At 39.8% G+C, this 21,408-nt stretch overlaps 1 protein-coding gene across 1 annotated transcript; it reads right to left on the reverse strand.

The window, feature by feature from the left end:
- Positions 1–253: 253 nt before the first annotated feature.
- Positions 254–5,718, reverse strand: LOC138319831 (putative uncharacterized protein DDB_G0286901). Its single transcript, XM_069262960.1, has 7 exons — positions 5,447–5,718; positions 4,968–5,085; positions 3,563–4,697; positions 2,470–2,980; positions 2,160–2,163; positions 1,462–1,890; positions 254–1,072 (listed from the first exon to the last, which is right to left on the reverse strand). Exons 1-7 carry the CDS (start codon positions 5,716–5,718, stop codon positions 254–256), a joined length of 3,288 nt encoding a protein of 1,095 aa, XP_069119061.1.
- Between the last annotated feature and the right edge of the window lie 15,690 nt (positions 5,719–21,408).

The following is a 21,408-nucleotide window of genomic DNA, read 5'->3' on the forward strand; positions in this document are numbered from 1 at the left end:
GGATATTTAGGTTAAGTTTATAACGATATCAATAGAATGATGCAGGTTATTTCTTCAATGATTTTTCTTCATCAATATACTTACTTTATCAGTCCATAGCTTTGAACAGTATTAGAATATAATTCACCTTATCGTAACAAATGTGTCCACTATGTACAGTTTATATATATTTCAGGATCGATAAAAAACAAAGTGATATTTTTCACTATATCACTTTAATACAATTATATTTATTTGTTTCAATGTATACAAATTAGTAGAATGATTCGTGAACCTGTGTGTTGTTACAGCCCTGTAAGTGTAGGGCGTTAGAATTGTGCTTGTTACAGCCCTGTAAGGGAAGGGCGTTAGAATTGTGATTATTACAGCCCTGTAAGGATAGGGCGTTAGAATTGTGCTTGCTACAGCCCTGTAAGGGTAAGGCGTTAGAATTGTGTTTGTTACAACCCTGTAAGGGGAGGGCGTTAGAATTGTGCTTGTTACAGCCCTGTAAGGGAAGGGCGTTAGAATTGTGATTATTACAGCCCTGTAAGGGTAGGGCGTTAGAATTGTGTTTGTTACAGCCCTGTAAGGGGAGGGCGTTAGAATTGTGATTATTACAGCCCTGTAAGGGTAGGACGTTAGAATTGTGATTATTACAGCCCTGTAAGTGTAGGGCGTTAGAATTGTGATTATTACAGCCCTGTAAGGGGAGGGGGTTAGAATTGTGCTTGTTACAGCCCTGTAAGGGTAGGGCGTTAGAATTGTGCTTGCTACAGCCCTGTAAGGATAGGGCGTTAGAATTGTGATTGTTACAGCCCTGTAAGGGGAGGGGGTTAGAATTGTGCTTGTTACAGCCCTGTAATGGTAGGGCGTTAGAATTGTGCTTGTTACAGCCCTGTAAGGGTAGGGCGTTAGAATTGTGCTTGTTACAGCCCTGTAAGGATAGGGCGTTAGAATTGTGATTGTTACAGCCCTGTAAGGGTAGGGCGTTAGAATTGTGATTATTACAGCCCTGTAATGGTAGGGCGTTAGAATTGTGCTTGTTACAGCCCTGTAAGGGTAGGGCGTTAGAATTGTGCTTGTTACAGCCCTGTAAGGGTAGGGCGTTAGAATTGTGATTGTTACAGCCCTGTAAGGGTAGGGCGTTAGAATTGTGCTTGTTACAGCCCTGTAAGGGTAGGGCGTTAGAATTGTGATTATTACAGCCCTGTAAGGGTAGGGCGTTAGAATTGTGCTTGTTACAGCCCTGTAAGGGTAGGACGTTAGAATTGTGATTATTACAGCCCTGTAAGGGTAGGGCGTTAGAATTGTGCTTGTTACAGCCCTGTAAGGGTAGGGCGTTAGAATTGTGCTTGCTACAGCCCTGTAAGGATAGGGCGTTAGAATTGTGATTGTTACAGTTCTGTAATTGTAGGGCGTTAGAATTGTGTTTGTTACAGCCCTGTTAGGGTAGGGCTTAGAATTGTGCTTGTTACAGACCTGTAATGGTAGGGCGTTAGAATTGTGCTTGTTACAGACCTGTAATGGTAATGCGTTAGAATTGTGCTTGTTACAGACCTGTAATGGTAATGCGTAAGAATTGTGCTTGTTACAGCCCTGTAATGGTAGAGCGTTAGAATTGTGCTTGTTACAGACCTGTAATGGTAATGCGTAAGAATTGTGCTTGTTACAGCCCTGTAATGGTAGAGCGTTAGAATTGTGCTTGTTACAGCCCTGTAAGGGGAGGGCGTTAGAAAGGTGCTTGTTACAGCCCTGTAAGGGTAGGGCGTTAGAATTGTGATTGTTACAGCGCTGTAAGGGTGAGGTGTTAGAATAGTGCTTGTTACAGCCCTGTAAGGGGAGGGCGTTAGAATTGTGCTTGTTACAGCCCTGTAAGGGTAGGGCGTTAGAATTGTGCTTGTTACAGCCCTGTAAGGGTAGGGCGTTAGAATTGTGCTTGTTACAGCCCTGTAAGGGGAGGGCGTTAGAATTGTGCTTGTTACAGCCCTGTAAGGGTAGGGCGTTAGAATTGTGTTTGTTACAGCCCTGTAAGGGTAGGGCGTTAGAATTGTGTTTGTTACAGCCCTGTAAGGGTAGGGCGTTAAAATTGTGTTTGTTACAGCCCTGTAAGGGTAGGGCGTTAGAATTGTGTTTGTTACAGCCCTGTAAGGGTAGGGCGTTAAAATTGTGTTTGTTACAGCCCTGTAAGGTAGGGCGTTAGAATTGTGCTTGTTACAGCCTGTAAGGATAGGGCGTTAGAATTGTGCTTGTTACAGCCCTGTAAGGGTAGGGCGTTAGAATTGTGCTTGTTACAGCCCTGTAAGGGTAGGGCGTTAGAATTGTGCTTGTTACAGCCCTGTAAGGGTAGGGCGTTAGAATTGTGCTTGTTACAGCCCTGTAAGGGTAGGGCGTTAGAATTGTGCTTGTTACAGCCCTGTAAGGGTAGGGCGTTAGAATTGTGTTTGTTACAGCCCTGTAAGGGTAGGGCGTTAGAATTGTGCTTGTTACAGCCCTGTAAGGGGTAGGGCGTTAGAATTGTGCTTGTTACAGCGCTGTAAGGGTGAGGTGTTAGAATTGTGATTGTTACAGCCCTGTAAGGGTAGGGCGTTAGAATTGTGCTTGTTACAGCCCTGTAAGGGTGAGGTGTTAGAATTGTGATTGTTACAGCCCTGTAAGGGTAGGGCGTTAGAATTGTGCTTGTTACAGCCCTGTAATAGTAGGGCGTTAGAATTGTGCTTGTTACAGCCCTGTAAGGGTAGGGCGTTAGAATTGTGCTTGTTACAGCGCTGTAAGGGCAGGGCGTTAGAATTTTGCTTGTTACAGCCCTGTAATGGTAGGGAGTTAGAATTGTGATTGTTACAGCCCTGTAAGGGTAGGGCGTTAGAATTGTGCTTGTTACAGACCTGTAATGGTAGGGCGTTAGAATTGTGCTTGTTACAGCCCTGTAAGGGTAGGGCGTTAGAATTGTGCTTGTTACAGCCCTGTAAGTGTAGGGCGTTGGAATTGTGATTGTTACAGCCTTGTAAGGGTAAGACGTTAGAATTGTGATTGTTACAGCCCTGTAAGAGTAGGGCGTTAGAATTGTGCTTGTTACAGCCCTGTAAGGGTAGGGCGTTAGAATTGTGCTTGTTACAGCCCTGTAAGGGTAGTGCGTTAGAATTGTGCTTGTTACAGCCCTGTAAGGGTAGGGCGTTAGAATTGTGCTTGTTACAGCCCTGTAAGGGTAGGGCGTTAGAATTGTGCTTGTTACAGCCCTGTAAGGGTAGGGCGTTAGAATTGTGCTTGTTACAGCCCTGTAATGGTAGGGCGTTAGAATTGTGCTTGTTACAGCCCTGTAAGGGTAGGGCGTTAGAATTGTGCTTGTTACAGCCCTGTAAGGGTAGGGCGTTAGAATTGTGCTTGTTACAGCCCTGTAAGGGTAGGGCGTTAGAATTGTGCTTGTTACAGCCCTGTAAGGGTAGGGCGTTAGAATTGTGCTTGTTACAGCCCTGTAAGAGTAGGGCGTTAGAATTGTACTTGTTACAGCCCTGTAAGGGTAGGACGTTAGAATTGTGCTTGTTACAGCCCTGTAAGAGTAGGGCGTTAGAATTGTGCTTGTTACAGCCCTGTAAGGGTAGGGCGTTAGAATTGTGCTTGTTACAGCCCTGTAAGGGTAGGGCGTTAGAATTGTGCTTGCTACAGCCTTGTAAGGGTAGGGCGTTAGAATTGTGCTTGTTACAGCCCTGTAAGGGTAGGGCGTTAGAATTGTGCTTGTTACAGCCCTGTAAGGGTAGGGCGTTAGAATTGTGCTTGTTACAGTTCTGTAAGTGTAGGGTGTTAGAATTGTGCTTGTTACAGCCCTGTAAGGGTAGGGCGTTAGAATATTGCTTGTTACAGTTCTGTAAGTGTAGGGCGTTAGAATTGTGCTTGTTACAGACCAGTAATGGTAGGGCGTTTGAATTGTGATTGTTACAGCCCTGTAAGGGTAGGGCGTTAGAATTGTGATTGTTACAGCCCTGTAAGGGTAGGGCGCTAGAATGGTGCTTGTTACAGCCCTGTAAGTGTAGGGCGTTAGAATTGTGCTTGTTACAGCCCTGTAAGGGTAGGACATTTGAATTGTGCTTGTTACAGCCCTGTAAGAGTAGGGCGTTAGAATTGTGATTGTTACAGCCCTGTAAGGGTAGGGCGCTAGAATGGTGCGTGTTACAGCCCTGTAAGGGTAGGGCGTTAGAATTGTGCTTGTTACAGCCCTGTAAGGGTATGGCGTTAGAATTGTGCTTGTTACAGACCTGTAATGGTAGGGGGTTAGAATTGTGATTGTTACAGCCCTGTAAGGGTAGGGCGTTAGAATTGTGTTTGTTACAGCCCTGTAATGGTAGGGCGTTAGAATTGTGCTTGTTACAGCCCTGTAGGGGTAGAGCGTTAGAATTGTGATTATTACAGCCCTGTAAGGATAGGGCGTTAGAATTGTGATTGTTACAGCCCTGTAATGATAGGGGGTTAGAATTGTGATTGTTACAGTTCTGTAATTGTAGGGCGTTAGAATTGTGTTTGTTACAGCCCTGTAAGGGTAGGGCGTTAGAATGGTGCTTGTTACAGCCCTGTAAGGGTAGGGCGTTAGAATTGTGCTTGTTACAGTTCTGTAATTGTAGGGCGTTAGAATTGTGCTTGTTATAGCCCTGTAAGGATAGGGCGTTAGAATTGTGCTTGTTACAGTTCTGTAATGGTAGGGCGTTAGAAAGGTGCTTGTTACAGACCTATAAGGGTAGATCGTTAGATAGGGCGTTAGAATTGTGCTTGTTACAGCCCTGTAAGGGTAGGGCGTTAGAATTGTGCTTGTTACAGCCCTGTAAGAGTAGGGCGTTAGAATTGTACTTGTTACAGCCCTGTAAGGGTAGGACGTTAGAACTGTGCTTGTTACAGCCCTGTAAGGGTAGGGCGTTAGAATTGTGCTTGTTACAGCCCTGTAAGGGTAGGGCGTTAGAATTGTGCTTGTTACAGCCCTGTAAGGTAGGGCGTTATGGTACAGCCTGTAGGTAGGGCGTTAGAATTGTGCTTGTTACAGCCCTGTAAGGGTAGGGCGTTAGAATTGTGCTTGTTACAGCCCTGTAAGGGTAGGGCGTTAGAATTGTGCTTGTTACAGCCCTGTAAAGGTAGGGCGTTAGAATTGTGCTTGTTACAGCCCTGTAATAGGGTAGGCGTTAGAATTGTGCTTGTTACAGCCCTGTAAGGGTAGGGCGTTAGAATTGTGCTTGTTACAGCCCTGTAAGGGTAGGGCGTTAGAATTGTGCTTGTTACAGCCCTGTAAGGGTAGGGCGTTAGAATTGTGCTTGTTACAGCCCTGTAAGGGTAGGGCGTTAGAATTGTGCTTGTTACAGCCCTGTAAGGGTAGGGCGTTAGAATTGTGCTTGTTACAGCCCTGTAAGGTAGGTAGGGTTGTAGCTGTGTGTTAGACTGTGCTTGTTACAGCCCTGTAAGGGTAGGGCGTTAGAATTGTGCTTGTTACAGCCCTGTAAGTAGGGCGTTAGAATTGTGCTTGTTACAGCCCTGTAAGAGTAGGGCGTTAGAATTGTACTTGTTACAGCCCTGTAAGGGTAGGACGTTAGAACTGTGCTTGTTACAGCCCTGTAAGAGTAGGGCGTTAGAATTGTGCTTGTTACAGCCCTGTAAGGGTAGGGCGTTAGAATTGTGCTTGTTACAGCCCTGTAAGGGTAGGGCGTTAGAATTGTGCTTGTTACAGCCCTGTAATGGTAGGGCGTTAGAATTGTGCTGTCCCATTGCATAATAAAAAGGCGACTATTTATTCTAGGATATGTCACATGCTCGAGACACATCATAGTATATAAAAGTTTGTGTTCAGTATAAAGAGAGCGGGGACAACTGGGTTCATTGACAGTATCATGTGACAAGGTGCGGTTTCCTGTTTAGTATCTTTGGTGAAATAGCATGTCAGTGAAATAGAACTATAAAAGAGTATCACAATGAGACACAACACAAATATAGCACACCCTCTCAAACCATACAGATATTCACACACACACAACACGAATATACCACAGTTTCTCAAACCATACAGACATTCACATATACCCAACACGAATATACCACAGTCTCTCAAACCATAGAGACATTCACACACACAACATGAATATAGCACAGCCTTCCAAACCATACAGACATTCACACACACAACACGAATATACCACAGCCTTCCAAACCATACAGACATTCACACACAACACGAATATACCGCAGTCTCCCAAACCATACAGACATTCACACACAACACAAATATACCGCAGTCTCCCAAACCATACAGACATTCACAGACAACACAAATATACCGCAGCCTTCCAAACCATCCAGACATTCACACACACAACACGAATATACCACAGCCTTCCAAACCATACAGACATTCACACACGCAACACGAATATACCGCAGCCTTCCAAACCATACAGACATTCACACACAACACAAATATAACACAGCCTCTCAAACCATACATACAGACATTCACACACACGCAACACGAATATACCGTCGCCTCCCAAAGCATACATACATTCACATACAAAACATGAATATACCGAAGTTTCCCAAACCATACAGACATTCACACACACATCACGAATATATAACACAGTCTCCCTTACCATACAGACATTCACACACACAACACAAATATACCAGAGTCTCCCAAACCATAAAGGCATTCACACACACAACACGAATATAACACAGTCTCCCTTACCATACAGACATTCACACACACAACACAAATATACCAGAGTCTCCCAAACCATACAGACATTCACACACACAACACAAATATAACACAGTCTCCCTTACCATACAGACATTCACACACACAACACAAATATAACACAGCCTCCCAAACCACACAGACATTCACACACACAACACGAATATATAACACAGCCTCCCTAACCATACAGACATTCACACACACAACACGAGTATATAACACAGCCTCCCAAAGCATACAGACATTCACACACACAACATAAATATATCGCAGTCTCCCAAACCATACAGACATGCACACACAGCAACACGAATATACCGCAGTCTCCCAAACCATACAGACATTCACACACACAACACGAATATACCACAGTCTCCCAAACCATACAGACATTCACACACAACACGAATATACCGCAGTCTCCCAAACCATACAGACATGCACACACAGCAACACGAATATACCGCAGTCTCCCAAACCATACAGACATTCACACACACAACACGAATATACCACAGTCTCCCAAACCATACAGACATTCACACACAACACGAATATACCGCAGTCTCCCAAACCTTACAGACATTCACACACACAACACATTGCACAGTCACATGGGAGGTGATCCTAAATCGTTAACAGGACGTTTCGTCTAAAACCAAACCATTATTGAGGAGAAAAAGTATATCACGGCCTGTTGTAGCCGTCCGTCTAACAGGTACACAACAAAGGAGGACTGTAACCTCGTTCTCTAGTCACTATTGACGATCCTCATACTCTGACAGTTACTGTAACCAAATTGGTGGTAATAAATAAGGAACATGGAAAGTTTTGATTGGGCTTAAATATTCAGTCTCTAATTAGGTTATCATCATTGACATTCCCACTAAAATTGCCGGATTTCGTATTTAACATAATTGTATAATATTAATGAGAATATATAACATGCAAATGAATATGGTATAAAAATAGGTCACCCATCCTTGGAAACCCAGCATCTAAACCGTTTATAGACCACGACGTAGTGTAGGCTCCGACGATGCAAGTTACCATGCTAGTGTCGTTGGGCTCCGTGCAAAATTTTGTCGTTAATACTATGTGTCCATCATAGTATATACTCCATTTTAGTTTCCAGATTCTGCTGCTGGACCGGCGGGTCAAATTTCTGTTAAAATCCATTTTTCAATATCTATTACAATGTCATTAAGATATAAGATAGCAATGATAATTGTTTACACGGAAATCATCCTATATTGGCCATGAGTTGTCAACTCGATACCCTCCGACATTAGCCGGTAATTTCTAATCGGTGACGTCCAATATCAGCCATTTATTATAATAGCAACACTAGCAGATTACAGTCAATATCTACCATGTCAGGCCAAAGGCAGAAATATGGGAGCAGTTACATCAGAAAAGGGAGACCATGTATGCCACTAAACGTGTCACCTATCACTATAATGTTACACGACGATTCATCACCATAGAAACTCTAAATGTCGACAAGTAATCAATTTAATGACCATAAGTGTATGAAGCAAAATAAAGAAACAAAGTCAGATAATCAATACAATACCAAAATTGTAATTAAAATATCAAATCATTTAAACAAATCCTTAATAATTAAAAGGCCACCTAAATGTTAAAAATGAGTACAAGCAGAATAAAACAAGGAATGTCTGCCGAATGTATATTGGACCTATAAAAGTGTCAAAATGCTGAAACAAGAATGTTTAGTAGGCCCTATTGGACAGCGGAAATTTGTCTGAGCCAGGAGACATAATCTCAAATATGCGAGCGTCTTTACAGAGTAACTTACTTATCGACATAAAGGATGGTCCGTACTGTCGAAACAATAACGACGTAGTTCTGTATTAATTTTAAATGATTTAAATGAAATGCCTTCGGTTATTTTTGTTTCTACATGAATATTAGATTGACTTTGTAGGCTCGTCAGATCGAGCACCTGTGGAGGGCTACCTACGTATGTGATGACGTCATCAGGTGGCCTGGGAGTTCTACGTGTCCGCGGGCTACATAACTAGTCCAGATAGTGTAACTTAGGATAAAAGGTTCGTGAGATTTGGAAATCACGTTCGTGTAAAAATATATCCGTATGAACGATTTGAGAAAACAATGTTGTAACTCTTGACAATAGAGCTTTGCTATCTATTTACAGATACATAACTATGTCTTTCCAATCTTACAATACAAATCTTTGAAGCTTCATAACGTATTCTATTTTGGTAAAGTTAACCGAGTTATACATGCCACACGATTTTAATTAATTACTCAGACATATTTGTACAGAATATTTATTTCACAAATAATTTTTTTTAAATAATGAAATTGAATAATTGAACGTTATTTCTTTATAAAAAGACAATTATATTTCAAAATAGGACAATACAAATTATTAAAAGGTTTGATAAGGTTTTGCAAGGTATTTCAATTATCCTTGTACTGTTTTTTATTCAGCAATGACTGTTTTTATATACGTAGGTTGGTTTGATATGTATAAGAGAACATGAAGGACCAAGTGTCTTTGAGTTTGTTTGGTTACTTGTTAATGTATCAGATTTTACAGAAGGCCACTGATGAACCTTACAAACAGAGGTTACACCGCATGCTTTTTCACTGAATACTAGATTATATAATTAATTGAACATTGAATCAAAATCTGCTACAATAGCACTTTCACACATACTGAAGATTGTGATGTCCTTTATTGTCGGTCAGAGACAACCCTTATGTTAGACAATATCCTTTGTTAGTTATAGTACACCAGTAATAATTTGATAAAACTTTTAATTGAGGTATTGTTGTGGTATATATGGAGAATACTTACATTGGACAGTCTTAATAGCGATTGCAAATAACAATGGATTACATGATATGTGTGTTTTAAGTTCCGATGAACATTATTTTAAAATCGACTGCTATGGGATACTCTGTAAAGTCCTGTTTGGTATCGTTATTCCTCTGTGTCAATCACCATGGTAACGTTCTGTGGGGCACTAGTGGGATAGAGACACTCTGTTTTATATCGTCGGAATCAATCGTGTTTTATGGATTTGACCTACAAGAAAGCGCTCTCCGAGGAAAACCTTCTCCCGATGTTGTAATATTTATCCTTGAAACATTGAATGTGTAACCTTTGGTATTGAGCCTGAATAACGAGCTTTGCATGTCGTCTTCACGACGGTGTGGTGGCCTTTTTATGGTTTAATATCAAGGTCGATGAAATTCAGGATGTAATGCAATATTGTCACAATAAAGATTAGGAAAAACAGAACAGGCAAACACTTATTAAAGTCACACCTTCAAAGTTCGGATTGGATAAGGAATCCAAGACTTTACTTAAATATATTCAGGTTGGAAATGATAGATATCATAAACGGTGAGTTTAGCAAAACAAACAAGAGTTTTTGTGGGGTTACTGAAACATCATCATACGACCTAATAACTATTTGAAAACCACGCAGCTGGGAATTTTAATAAAGAAATAAAAATATAATTACAAGTAATCACTTCAAGCTTCGATCAGCATCATAATCTCCTGACGCTAAACGCCATACAGACTTATTATGTATTGTTGTAAAGTATGCAGTCAGGTACTGGTCCTACCGACCAGTCTGATGAAGATATTACATTTTGTTGTTAAATGTAAGTAATATCAAAGGACGCTCGCCACTGAATACAATATAATGTATGATAATTGTAGATTGTACACAGCACCTCACACGGACATCCAATACTGATAACAAACCTTCGTAGAATCCAAACTCTGCTGCAAGAAGACATAAACAAAGACAATCTTCAAAGAGACTCGCGACAGGGCTGGTATGGTTCAGCTTGGGGATAGATCCCAAGACCTTCCTCAACGTGACACACAACAAGATAAAGGCTGGTATGGTTCTGCTTGGGGATAGAACCCAAGACCTTCCTCAACGTGACAAACAAGAAGATAAACGCTGGTATGGTTCTGCTTGGGGATAGATCCCATGACCTTCCTCAACGTGACACACAACAAGATAAAGGCTGGTATGGTTCTGCTTGGGGATAGAACCCAAGACATTCCTCAACGTGACACACAACAAGATAAAGGCTGGTATGGTTCTGCTTGGGGATAGAACCCAAGACCTTCCTCAACGTGACAAACAAGAAGATAAAGGCTGGTATGGTTCTGCTTGGGGATAGGACCCAAGACCTTCCTCAACGTGACACACAAGAAGATAAAGGCTGGTATGGTTCTGCTTGGGGATAGAACCCAAGACCTTCCTCAACGTGACAAACAAGAAGATAAACGCTGGTATGGTTCTGCTTGGGGATAGAACCCAAGACCTTCCTCAACGTGACAAACAAGAAGATAAAGGCTGGTATGGGTCTGCTAGGGGATAGAACCCAAGACCGTCCTCAGTGTGACACACAACAAGATAAAGGCTGGTATGGTTCTGCTAGGGGATAGAACCCAAGACCGTCCTCAGTGTGACACACAACAAGATAAAGGCTGGTATGGTTGTGCTTGGGGATAGAACCCAAGACCTTCCTCAACGTGACAAACAAGAAGATAAATGCTGGTATGGGTCTGCTAGGGGATAGAACTCAAGACCTTCCTCAGTGTGACACACAACAAGATAAACGCTGGTATGGTTCTGCTAGGGGATAGAACCCAAGACCTTCCTCAACGTGACAAACAAGAAGATAAATGCTGGTATGGGTCTGTTAGGGGATAGAACCCAAGACCTTCCTCAACGTGACAAACAAGAAGATAAATGCTGGTGTGGGTCTGTTAGGGGATAGAACCCAAGACCGTCCTCAACGTGACACACAAGATAAAGGCTGGTAAGTTTCTGTTTGGGACAGAACTCAAGACCTTCCTCAACGGGACACATCACAAGATAAAGGCTGGTGTGGTTTTGTTAGGGTACAATACCCAAGACCTTCCTCAACGGGACACATCACAAGATAAAGGCTGGTATGGTTTTTGTTAGGGTACAATACCCAAGACCTTCCTCAACTGGACACATCACAAGATAAAGGCTGGTAAAGTTCGGATAGAGGACAGAATCCAATACCTTCCTCAACTGGACTCTCAATAAACTAAAGACTGATATGGTTGGGCTAGGAATAGATTCCAAGACCTTCCTCAACAGGACACATCACAAGATAAAGTCTGGTATGGTTTTGTTAGAGGACAGATCCCAAGACCTTCCTCAACAGGACACATCACAAGATAAAGGCTGGTATGGTTCTGTTAGGGGATAGAACCCAAGACCTTCCTCAACGGGACACATCACAAGATACAGGCTGGTATGGTTTTGTTAGGGGACAGAACCCAAGACCTTCCTCAACGGGACACATCACAAGATAAAGGCTGGTATGGTTTTGTTAGGGGACAGAACCCAAGACCTTCCTCAACGGGACACATCACAAGATACAGGCTGGTAAGGTTCTGTTTGGGGACAGATCCCAAGACCTTCCTCAACTGGACACATCACAAGATAAAGGCTGGAAAGGTTCTGTTAAGGGACAGATCCCAAGACCTTCCTCAACGTGACAAACAAGAAGATAAATGCTGGTATGGGTCTGCTAGGGGATAGAACCCAAGACCGTCCTCAACGTGACACACAAGATAAAGGCTGGTAAGTTTCTGTTTGGGACAGAACTCAAGACCTTCCTCAACGGGACACATCACAAGATAAAGGCTGGTATGGGTCTGCTAGGGGATAGAACCCAAGACCTTCCTCAACGTGACACATCACAAGATAAAGGCTGGTATGGTTCTGTTAGGGGACAGAACCCAAGACCTTCCTCAACGGGACACATCACAAGATAAAGGCTGGTATGGGTCTGCTAGGGGATAGAACCCAAGACCTTCCTCAACGTGACACATCACAAGATAAAGGCTGGTATGGTTCTGTTAGGGTACAATACCCAAGACCTTCCTCAACGGGACACATCACAAGATAAAGGCTAGTATGGGTCTGCTAGGGGATAGAACCCAAGACCTTCCTCAACGTGACACATCACAAGATAAAGGCTGGTATGGTTCTGTTAGGGTACAATACCCAAGACCTTCCTCAACGGGACACATCACAAGATAAAGGCTGGTATGGGTCTGCTAGGGGATAGAACTCAAGACCTTCCTCAACGGGACACACAACGAGAGAAAGGCTGGTATGGGTCTCCTAGGGGATAGAATACAATATTTTCCTTATACGGCTAGCAAACAACTGGTACATCTTTTCAGGTATTACGCTAAGACTGCTATGACTCTGTTATGGACACGAGGCAAAATTCTTCTTCAAGTGGTTCACGTTGAGCTAAAGATTGGTTTGGTTCTGTCCGAACCAAAAGGCATTGGTATTTCAAGTCATTCTTAGTCATCAATCACTTTCACATAAAAATCACACAGCTTTAGAGATTTTATTATATGACTTATGTCGGTTTTAAATATAATACAGTCGTGGTGTTAGGAAATGTTGACATGGCCAAATTTCTCCAAGGTCACTGCAATTTGACATGAAGTCTGATTTCTGGCTATCGACAGCTGATAATACAAATAGCTAGGAGGTCAGATAGTGATATTTTTACACATACTCTAGATATAAAAGTATTCACCAATCTGCACGAGTTTGTATCGTTTTAGGACATTCATTATTTTATTTATGATTAATACAATGGAAAAAATTAACAATGTTGACCAATGAAATAAACATATTTTATACTTGGCTCTAGATCTGACTAAATCTGAGCGGAAATGAAGTTTTAGAAAAGCACACACGATTCTAGTAAACTAATTACTAGTTAATACTACTCTACAGTGGAAATCCGAACATCGTCACCTGACCATACAGTCACAACATATTTTTGTAATATTTTTCCTTGTAGTAAATTATAAAATTTTGCTTGAAATGTAAGATTTTTTGGTGCCTTTTGAATATAATTATAAATTAATCTACATTTGAATCCGGAATTTTTACAAGTAGCTATAGATGCCACCAGTTTTTGTCTCATGTTTTGTTTACATGTCGGTAATGTATATATCTTCATAAATAGAGAGCTTTTCATTTAAGAATATTTCATATTTTATTGTCGAATACTAAAGACAAGCTTTTTATTTAAGATTATTTCATATTTTATTGTCGGATACATGCAAATACACGCACTCTCCCTTAATATGGACAGCTTTGAAGCAAGCCTAGCCCTACCCTGTGTTTCACCAGGTCCCACTACCAAATATAAAACAACATGAAATAGGTTGTTTTTTTTTTTTTTTTTTTTTTTTTTACATAATAAACATTTTCATTGATTTCAGTTCCGTGTCAATAAAAATCCATCAATCAATAGTATTTCTTGTTTCATAAATTGTCTTTTTGAAGATTGTTGCACGACAGGATTTCCTACATTTTCATTATTTTCGTATCTAAATGGAGACACTAGGCAATAGTGATAAAAAGGCCGTGTAAAATCATCACAGTTGGTAGTAAGGAACTTTCGTTCGTGATAGCTTCTGCAGAATTAAAATTCTGTATCAAATATCAAGTATTCCAATATTTGGGTGGCGTTCCATTTAAGATAGCGTGACGTTACTCATACAGTTTATAACCAATAATGATAACATTAGTCTGTGGACAATAGAATGGTTAAAATGATCATATTAAAAAAGATCATTCAAATAAAGAGAAATTTCAGATGTTGGTTGGCACGCTAATTCAGTCATCTTATGTTAATTAGGATATCGAAACCAATCAAAATATTTTTGAGTACAATAATTGTTCATAACGAATTACAGAGCTCTACTAGAGTATGACAATGTGGACAAGTTTTCGGAAAGTAGAACATGTGTTATAGGTTGAACATTTTAAAACCTGTTCTAAATTTTCCCGTGCTGTCGGTTAGATTTACCTGGTGACCGCTTAACATTTTTAAAACAATATTTTGCCTAAAATTAAAAAAGCCTAATATATTGTCAGGTTTAGAGGACTATACTCGGGGATGTTCATTTATTATGATATCTTGAAAGCATAAGCATATTTGAAAATTTGAACAAAACTACGTTAAGATAAATTGTAGAATGTCCATTTGTGTTGTAAATAACGTTATGGAACTTTAAGCCTACTATGCCATGTCCAGTGAAGACATTATTTTTGGCCACCGTGGATTTTACAGTTTTGTACTATATCTGTAATATTTAAATTTGTGTACGCCAACGAAATTTATTCGCTCGTGAAAAATGGGTTGATATACAGTAATCGATGTTTTTATCGTACAAAATTAAACGTGTTATTTATTATTGAAATAACAGCAACCCACTTACCTTGCTGGTTGCGATTGTCTACTCTATTACGTTGAAAGGGAAACAACTCCTTTTTACAACCTTCACTAGGCATCAACGTTTTATTATTTTCCACAAGTCATCTTTTCAAGCTCTGTTTCCAATTGTCCGTCTTCATTCATCGTTACTGTACGAGGTGTTGTTTCTATGGCGAGCTCAAAACACGATCACTGTCACTATAACAGTCATTAAACGTAGGCCACACATTTCCTTGCCCTTATAGTAATCACAGTGTTCAAAACTATTATTTTGAATGCCATGCCTTTATTTTGAATAATCGTTTTCAGCGAATATTTTTCCGTGTTACACTATGAATAGTCTATTTCACCACAGCGATGACGGTTATGGGGTGACCCAGTCATTCGACAGTCACTGGCCTCGAAACCCAGATACCCATGCAGCTGTTACGCCGTCATTTCACTTGGATGAAGAAATACTGTGCACAGTCGTGAGCCAATTTGTGTCAATGTTATTATTCCAAGTGCTAGATAACTGACCTTTGTTTTGTCAGGTTTTATTCTTATGGGGGATTTTTTTTCAAAATTTAAAAGTAACATTTTCAAATCACTAATATAAAAATTTTGAATACTGTCGTATGACCGCTGACTGTAAAACAGTCCCACTGTACAGTATAAAATACATAATATTAAAAAGTATTGGTCGTAATTCTGCCATCCTTCTTCCCACTAATATTTTCTTGTTGACCTTTTAAAATCTTCCTTTTTTTCCTGTGGTGTGAATGTGATAATCTCTCTCCTCATTTTTCCTGTTGATCTGCCGTTTTTCCCCCCTTTTCATGAGTTTTGCTGTGTGAGGAAGCCACATGAACGTGACCAAAAGGTACCGTACACGTAAAAAATTAGTCGTCAGGTAAGACCAGAGGGATCTTGGCGCCAACCAATGAATGATCGATGTCTGACAATGGAAAGATGGATCTTTTCTCTACTTTTTATTTTTTTAAACATGTACTACACATAAAATTCAAGACAGACCGCTTCAGTACTTTCTGAGAAATAGCAGTAACAAACTTTAACTATCGAAATCCAAGATGGTTCCTTGGCGGTCATCTTGTTGATGATTGGTCCCAAATCGCAATATGCACATCTAGAGCCCTAGGGGAACTTAAATGTGAAATTTGAGAATGATCCATTCAATACTTTCTGAGAAACAGCGATAACAAACTTTAAATATCAAAATCCAAGATGGCTGCCTGGCGGCCATCTTTTTCACCGATCGGTCCCAAAACGCAATGTGCACAACAAGGTCCCTAGGGGAACCTACATATGAAATTTGAGACAGATCCCTTCAGTACTTTCTGAGAAATAGCGATGACAAACTTTAAATATCAAAATCCAAGATGGCTGCCTGGCGGCCATCTTGTTGACTGCTCCGTCCCAAAATGCAATATGCACAACTAGGGCCCTAGGGGAACCTTCATATGAATTTTGAGACAGATCTCTTCTGTACTTTCTGAGAAATAGCGATAACAAGAATTGTTAATGGACGGACGGACGACGGACAAAAAGCGATTTGAATAGCCCACCATCTGATGATGGTGGGCTAAAAATGTGCTGTAGTGAACGTTTTACAGTTTGTTGCAACATACCATTCCCTAAATTCCTAAACAACGATTTCTTTTAATATAGAGTAGTTTTTTTTCATTCACTGTGGATCACTCGTAGGTGGCAGAGGGCGTCCTTGATCCAGGTTATCGAAGTTAACCAAAAACTACACTATTTTGGAAGAAATTGTTTCCCCATCAATATATTGGATGCTATTGCAGGTAAGGTGTACCAAGGAGCAAAACACTCACTTCAGTAAAACGTTAACTACAGCCTATTTTCTTATCTGTAGCGGGCCTAAAATTTACATGTACGGTACCACATGACTTCCCCACTGGTAATTGTTTCTTTTTTAGACCATCCTTATTTTTGCCTTCTACTTCAGCCACTTGTTCCTTTTTCCTGTTAACACTTGTGGTTTTGCTTTTATCCTCTGGTATGTACCCCAATGGACCCGCATGGTTTTCCCTGTACATAGACATTACTTTTTCATGTTGACCTCTATTTTTTTCTTCCCTTTTTTAACATACTGAAGTACTTCTTTCCTCTTTCCTGTTGGCCCGTGTAACATTTAAAATTTCCTATATATACTGTTTCTACCGTCTATTTGGTCTTCTTCCTTTTTCCTGTTGACGGCTGTATACCTAAAGGGCCGCCTGTGTGACTTAGCCATTTGTAGATATTCCTATGTTCTTTATGTGTGACTTAGCCATTTGTAGATATTCCTATGTTCTTTATGTGTGACTTAGCCATTTGTAGATATCCCAATGTTCTTTATGTGTGACTTAGCCATTAGTAGATATTCCTATGGTCTGCTGACTTAGCCATTTGTAGATATTCCTATGTTCTTCTGTGTGACTTAGTCATTAGTAGATATTCCTATGGTCTGCTGACTTAGCCATTTGTAGATATCCCTATGGTCTGCTGATTTAGCCATTTGTAGTTATTCCTATGGTCTGCTTACTTAGTCATTAGTAGATATCTTATGGTCTGCTGACTTAGCCATTTGTAGATATTCCTGTGTGACTTAGTCATTAGTAGATATTCCTATGGTCTGCTTACTTAGTCATTAGTAGATATCTTATGGTCTGCTGACTTAGCCATTTGTAGATATTCTTATGGTCTGCTGATTAAGCCATTTGTAGATATTCCTATGGTCTGCTGACTTAGCCATTTGTAGATATTCCTATGGTCTTCCTGTGTGACTTAGTCATTAGTAGATATTCCTATGGTCTGCTTACTTAGTCATTAGTAGATATCTTATGGTCTGCTGACTTAGCCATTTGTAGATATTCTTATGGTCTGCTGATTAAGCCATTTGTAGATATTCCTATGGTCTGCTGACTTAGCCTTTAGTAAATATTCCTATGGTCTGCTGACTTAGCCATTTGTAGATATTCCTATGGTCTGCTGATTAAGCCATTTGTAGATATTCCTATGGTCTGCTGACTTAACCATTTGTAGATATTCCTATGGTCTGCTGATTAAGCCATTTGTAGATATCCCTATGGTCTGCTGACCTAACCATTTGTAGATATTCCTATGGTCTGCTGATTAAGCCATTTGTAGATATCCCTATGGTCTGCTGATTAAGCCATTTGTAGATATTCCTATGGTCTGCTGATTAAGCCATTTGTAGATATTCCTATGGTCTGCTGACTTAGCCATTTGTAGATATTCCTATGGTCTGCTGACTTAGCCATTTGTAGATATTCCTATGGTCTGCTGACTTAGCCATTAGTAGATATTCCTATGGTCTGCTGACTTAGCCATTTGTAGATATTCCTATGGTCTGCTGACTTAGCCATTTGTAGATATTCCTATGGTCTGCTGATTAAGCCATTTGTAGATATCCCTATGGTCTGCTGACCTAACCATTTGTAGATATTCCTATGGTCTGCTGATTAAGCCATTTGTAGATATCCCTATGGTCTGCTGATTAAGCCATTTGTAGTTATTCCTATGGTCTGCTGATTAAGCCATTTGTAGATATTCCTATGGTCTGCTGACTTAGCCATTTGTAGATATTCCTATGGTCTGCTGACTTAGCCATTTGTAGATATTCCTATGGTCTGCTGACTTAGCCATTTGTAGATATTCTATGGTCTGAATTCTTCACTATTTGATGTATATGGCTATGTTTCTTCATATTACTTAGAACGAATATACGTACCCGGCCTACTATACCTTTGGCCGGGTACGAATTGGTCCCTATGTGTCCTAGTGGAGTAGTGCCTCTGAAAATCACTAGGGCACAATTTTCTATACTTTTTGTAGGTTTCCAATTATTTTGTGCGTATACAAGCATTTACATATTATTTTTGTCCAACAAAACCATAACTACCATTCTTAATATCTACCATACCGCTCACAAGACGTCAAATTCGTATATTGTAGACTTGCTGTATAAATTCTCTTCAGAAACGCCTTCATAGGTGTATATTTAGAAAAATGTCTCGCTGAGAATTTGATATTTTATATGGTTCATTTTCATGGCCTAGTAGGTAGGCTATATAAAACAAGTACGATAAAATGCATGCAAACGTTTAAATAATGGTTTGCATGATCATTTCTTTGCTCCATTAATAGTAATAGGCACCAATTGTAGCTCTAAAGACGACAATATTTTCTGTCTAAAAGTCTTTTGAGCTACAATATTGCAGCTACATATTACTGTCTGCTAGCACAATACAGCTTATTTATCAGCAACATTCACACCTTATATGTTCCTCAAGATGTCTATTTCCCTTAGTGCTTCAGAATACATCATTTCAAGATATGGCTAATGTTTCAACATTATCTTGAGCAGTTTAATCAGTGTCCACTTTCAGAAAAATTATTATTTAAGTAAACAAGAGGCCCAAAGGGCCTTAACGGTCATCTGACTACCTTGGCAATAGTAAAATTAATTATATATGGTGTCACTTTGTCAGGACCATGTCAGATTCATTTTCAATTTCTTTCAACAAATTTTATTTCAAACAAGAGGCCCAAGGGCCTTAACATGTAGGAAGTTAATTAGATATAGTGTCATGGTAGCCATCTTTGATTTGGGATCAACCAGAGATGTAACAACATTTTGTCAGGACCATGTCAGGATCATTTCATGCAAGTTTCAGCCAAATCGCACCGGTAGAACTTGAGAAGAAGTTCAAAATGTGTTTTCAAGATGGTGGCTATGGTGGCCATCTTGGATTTGGATCAATCCGAAAAGTAACAACACTTTGTCGGGATCATTTTAGGATCATTTCATGCAAGTTTCAGGCAAATTGCACCGTTAGAACCCAAGAAGAAGTTCAAAATGTGTTTTCAAGATGGCGGCTGTTGCGGCCATCTTGGATTTTGGATCGACCCGAAATATAACATCACTTTGTCGGGACCATGTCAGGATCATTTCATGCAAGTTTCAGCCAAATCGCACCAGTAGAACTTGAGAAGAAGTTCAAAATGTGTTTTCAAGATGGCGTCTGTGGCGGCCATCTTGAATTTCGTATCGACCCGAAAATAACAACACAATGTTGGGACTATGTCAGGATCATTTCATGTAAGTTTCAGCTAAATCGCACTGGTAGAACTTGAGAAGTTCAAAATATGAAAAGTTAACGCACGACGGATGACGACGGACGAAACATGACAACTATAGGTCGTCCTGACCCTTCGGGTCAGATGACCTAACAAAAAACGAAATATGTAATTACTTTAATAAAAGCATATTTTTATTTTGATGAGAACATTTCATCAAATATTTTAGTTTTCAACAACTTGAGACAAGTTCATCAAGGTTTTTAATACATGTACAAAATTTTATATACAAACCTGACGATTGCCTGAAGTCGAGTTTATACAGTGAGCCATTGATAATGGTTATCTTACATGGTTCATAATGATACAAAAATTATATATACATCATTGTACTTCATACACTCTCTTTAAAATAGGCAACAAATGTGTTGGCCTACTCCATATAAATGTATGGCCTTTACATATCACAGAGATGTGTCTACATCCATCCATCCTCACACGGTATTAAATAATCACATATAAAACATAGAACCAGGGTACATACCGATGTATCAATGCACATTTAACGGGCTGGTTTGTAGTGCATGGAGCCTGCCCAAATCATTTCTGGTACACAACTTAGTGTATGGGCTCTACTTAGTGGATTCTGTCACATTTATTTGATCATTAAGTAAGTATTATTAGTTTTCTCTTCCTTTCTTGTAAAGCCAGTATATGATATCAATAATCTATCAAGAAATGGCAGCCTCACAGATATAGGAAATGATTTCGATCAAATTTTCATATCATCCTTTTTTTTTTTTTTTAGAAAATGGTAAAACTAAGAAGGGAAGATATTGGCAAGGCTTTTATCTTTGTTAGACATGTTATTGATCAAGGCTTATCAAAGTTACCTCTGTCTATACTTAGATAATCACAGGTATTAAATAGATGGTGATAGCCCTAGAGTTAGATTTACACAAAACACAAGTCTTCTATTCTAGCTGAAAAACAAATCAGACGACATTAACAAATTAAATATGATAGAACATGTATAAATATGTAGAAATAATCGATACCATCAACAAATGATAGCACTATAGATATGTTAAAGAGACGTTAACAATGATAATCAGTAGTAAATTTGTATTATAGACAATGGACCAGCACAACAAATGGTTGGTAGTTCTATACTAAATATAAAACTGGTATATTATCCTCACCATACTGAACAGCAGCATAGGTACAATCATACTGAACAGCAGCATAGGTACAATCCTTGTACATTGGTG

Source organism: Argopecten irradians, chromosome 3 (assembly GCF_041381155.1).
Source record: "Argopecten irradians isolate NY chromosome 3, Ai_NY, whole genome shotgun sequence".
Classification (NCBI taxonomy): Eukaryota; Metazoa; Mollusca; class Bivalvia; order Pectinida; family Pectinidae; genus Argopecten; species Argopecten irradians.

Bases quoted from the DNA above. Each gene is read 5' to 3' on its own strand.
- LOC138319831 (XM_069262960.1), bottom strand. From the start codon at position 5,718: ATGGGACAGCACAATTCTAACGCCCTACCATTACAGGGCTGTAACAAG. The intron at 5,086-5,446 runs GTAACAAGCACA...CTACCTTTACAG, and splicing joins AACGCCCTACTTACAGGGCT to GGCTGTAACAAGCACAATTC. The intron at 1,073-1,461 runs GTCTGTAACAAG...CTACCCTTACAG, and splicing joins CTAACGCCCTACCATTACAG to GGCTGTAACAAGCACAATTC.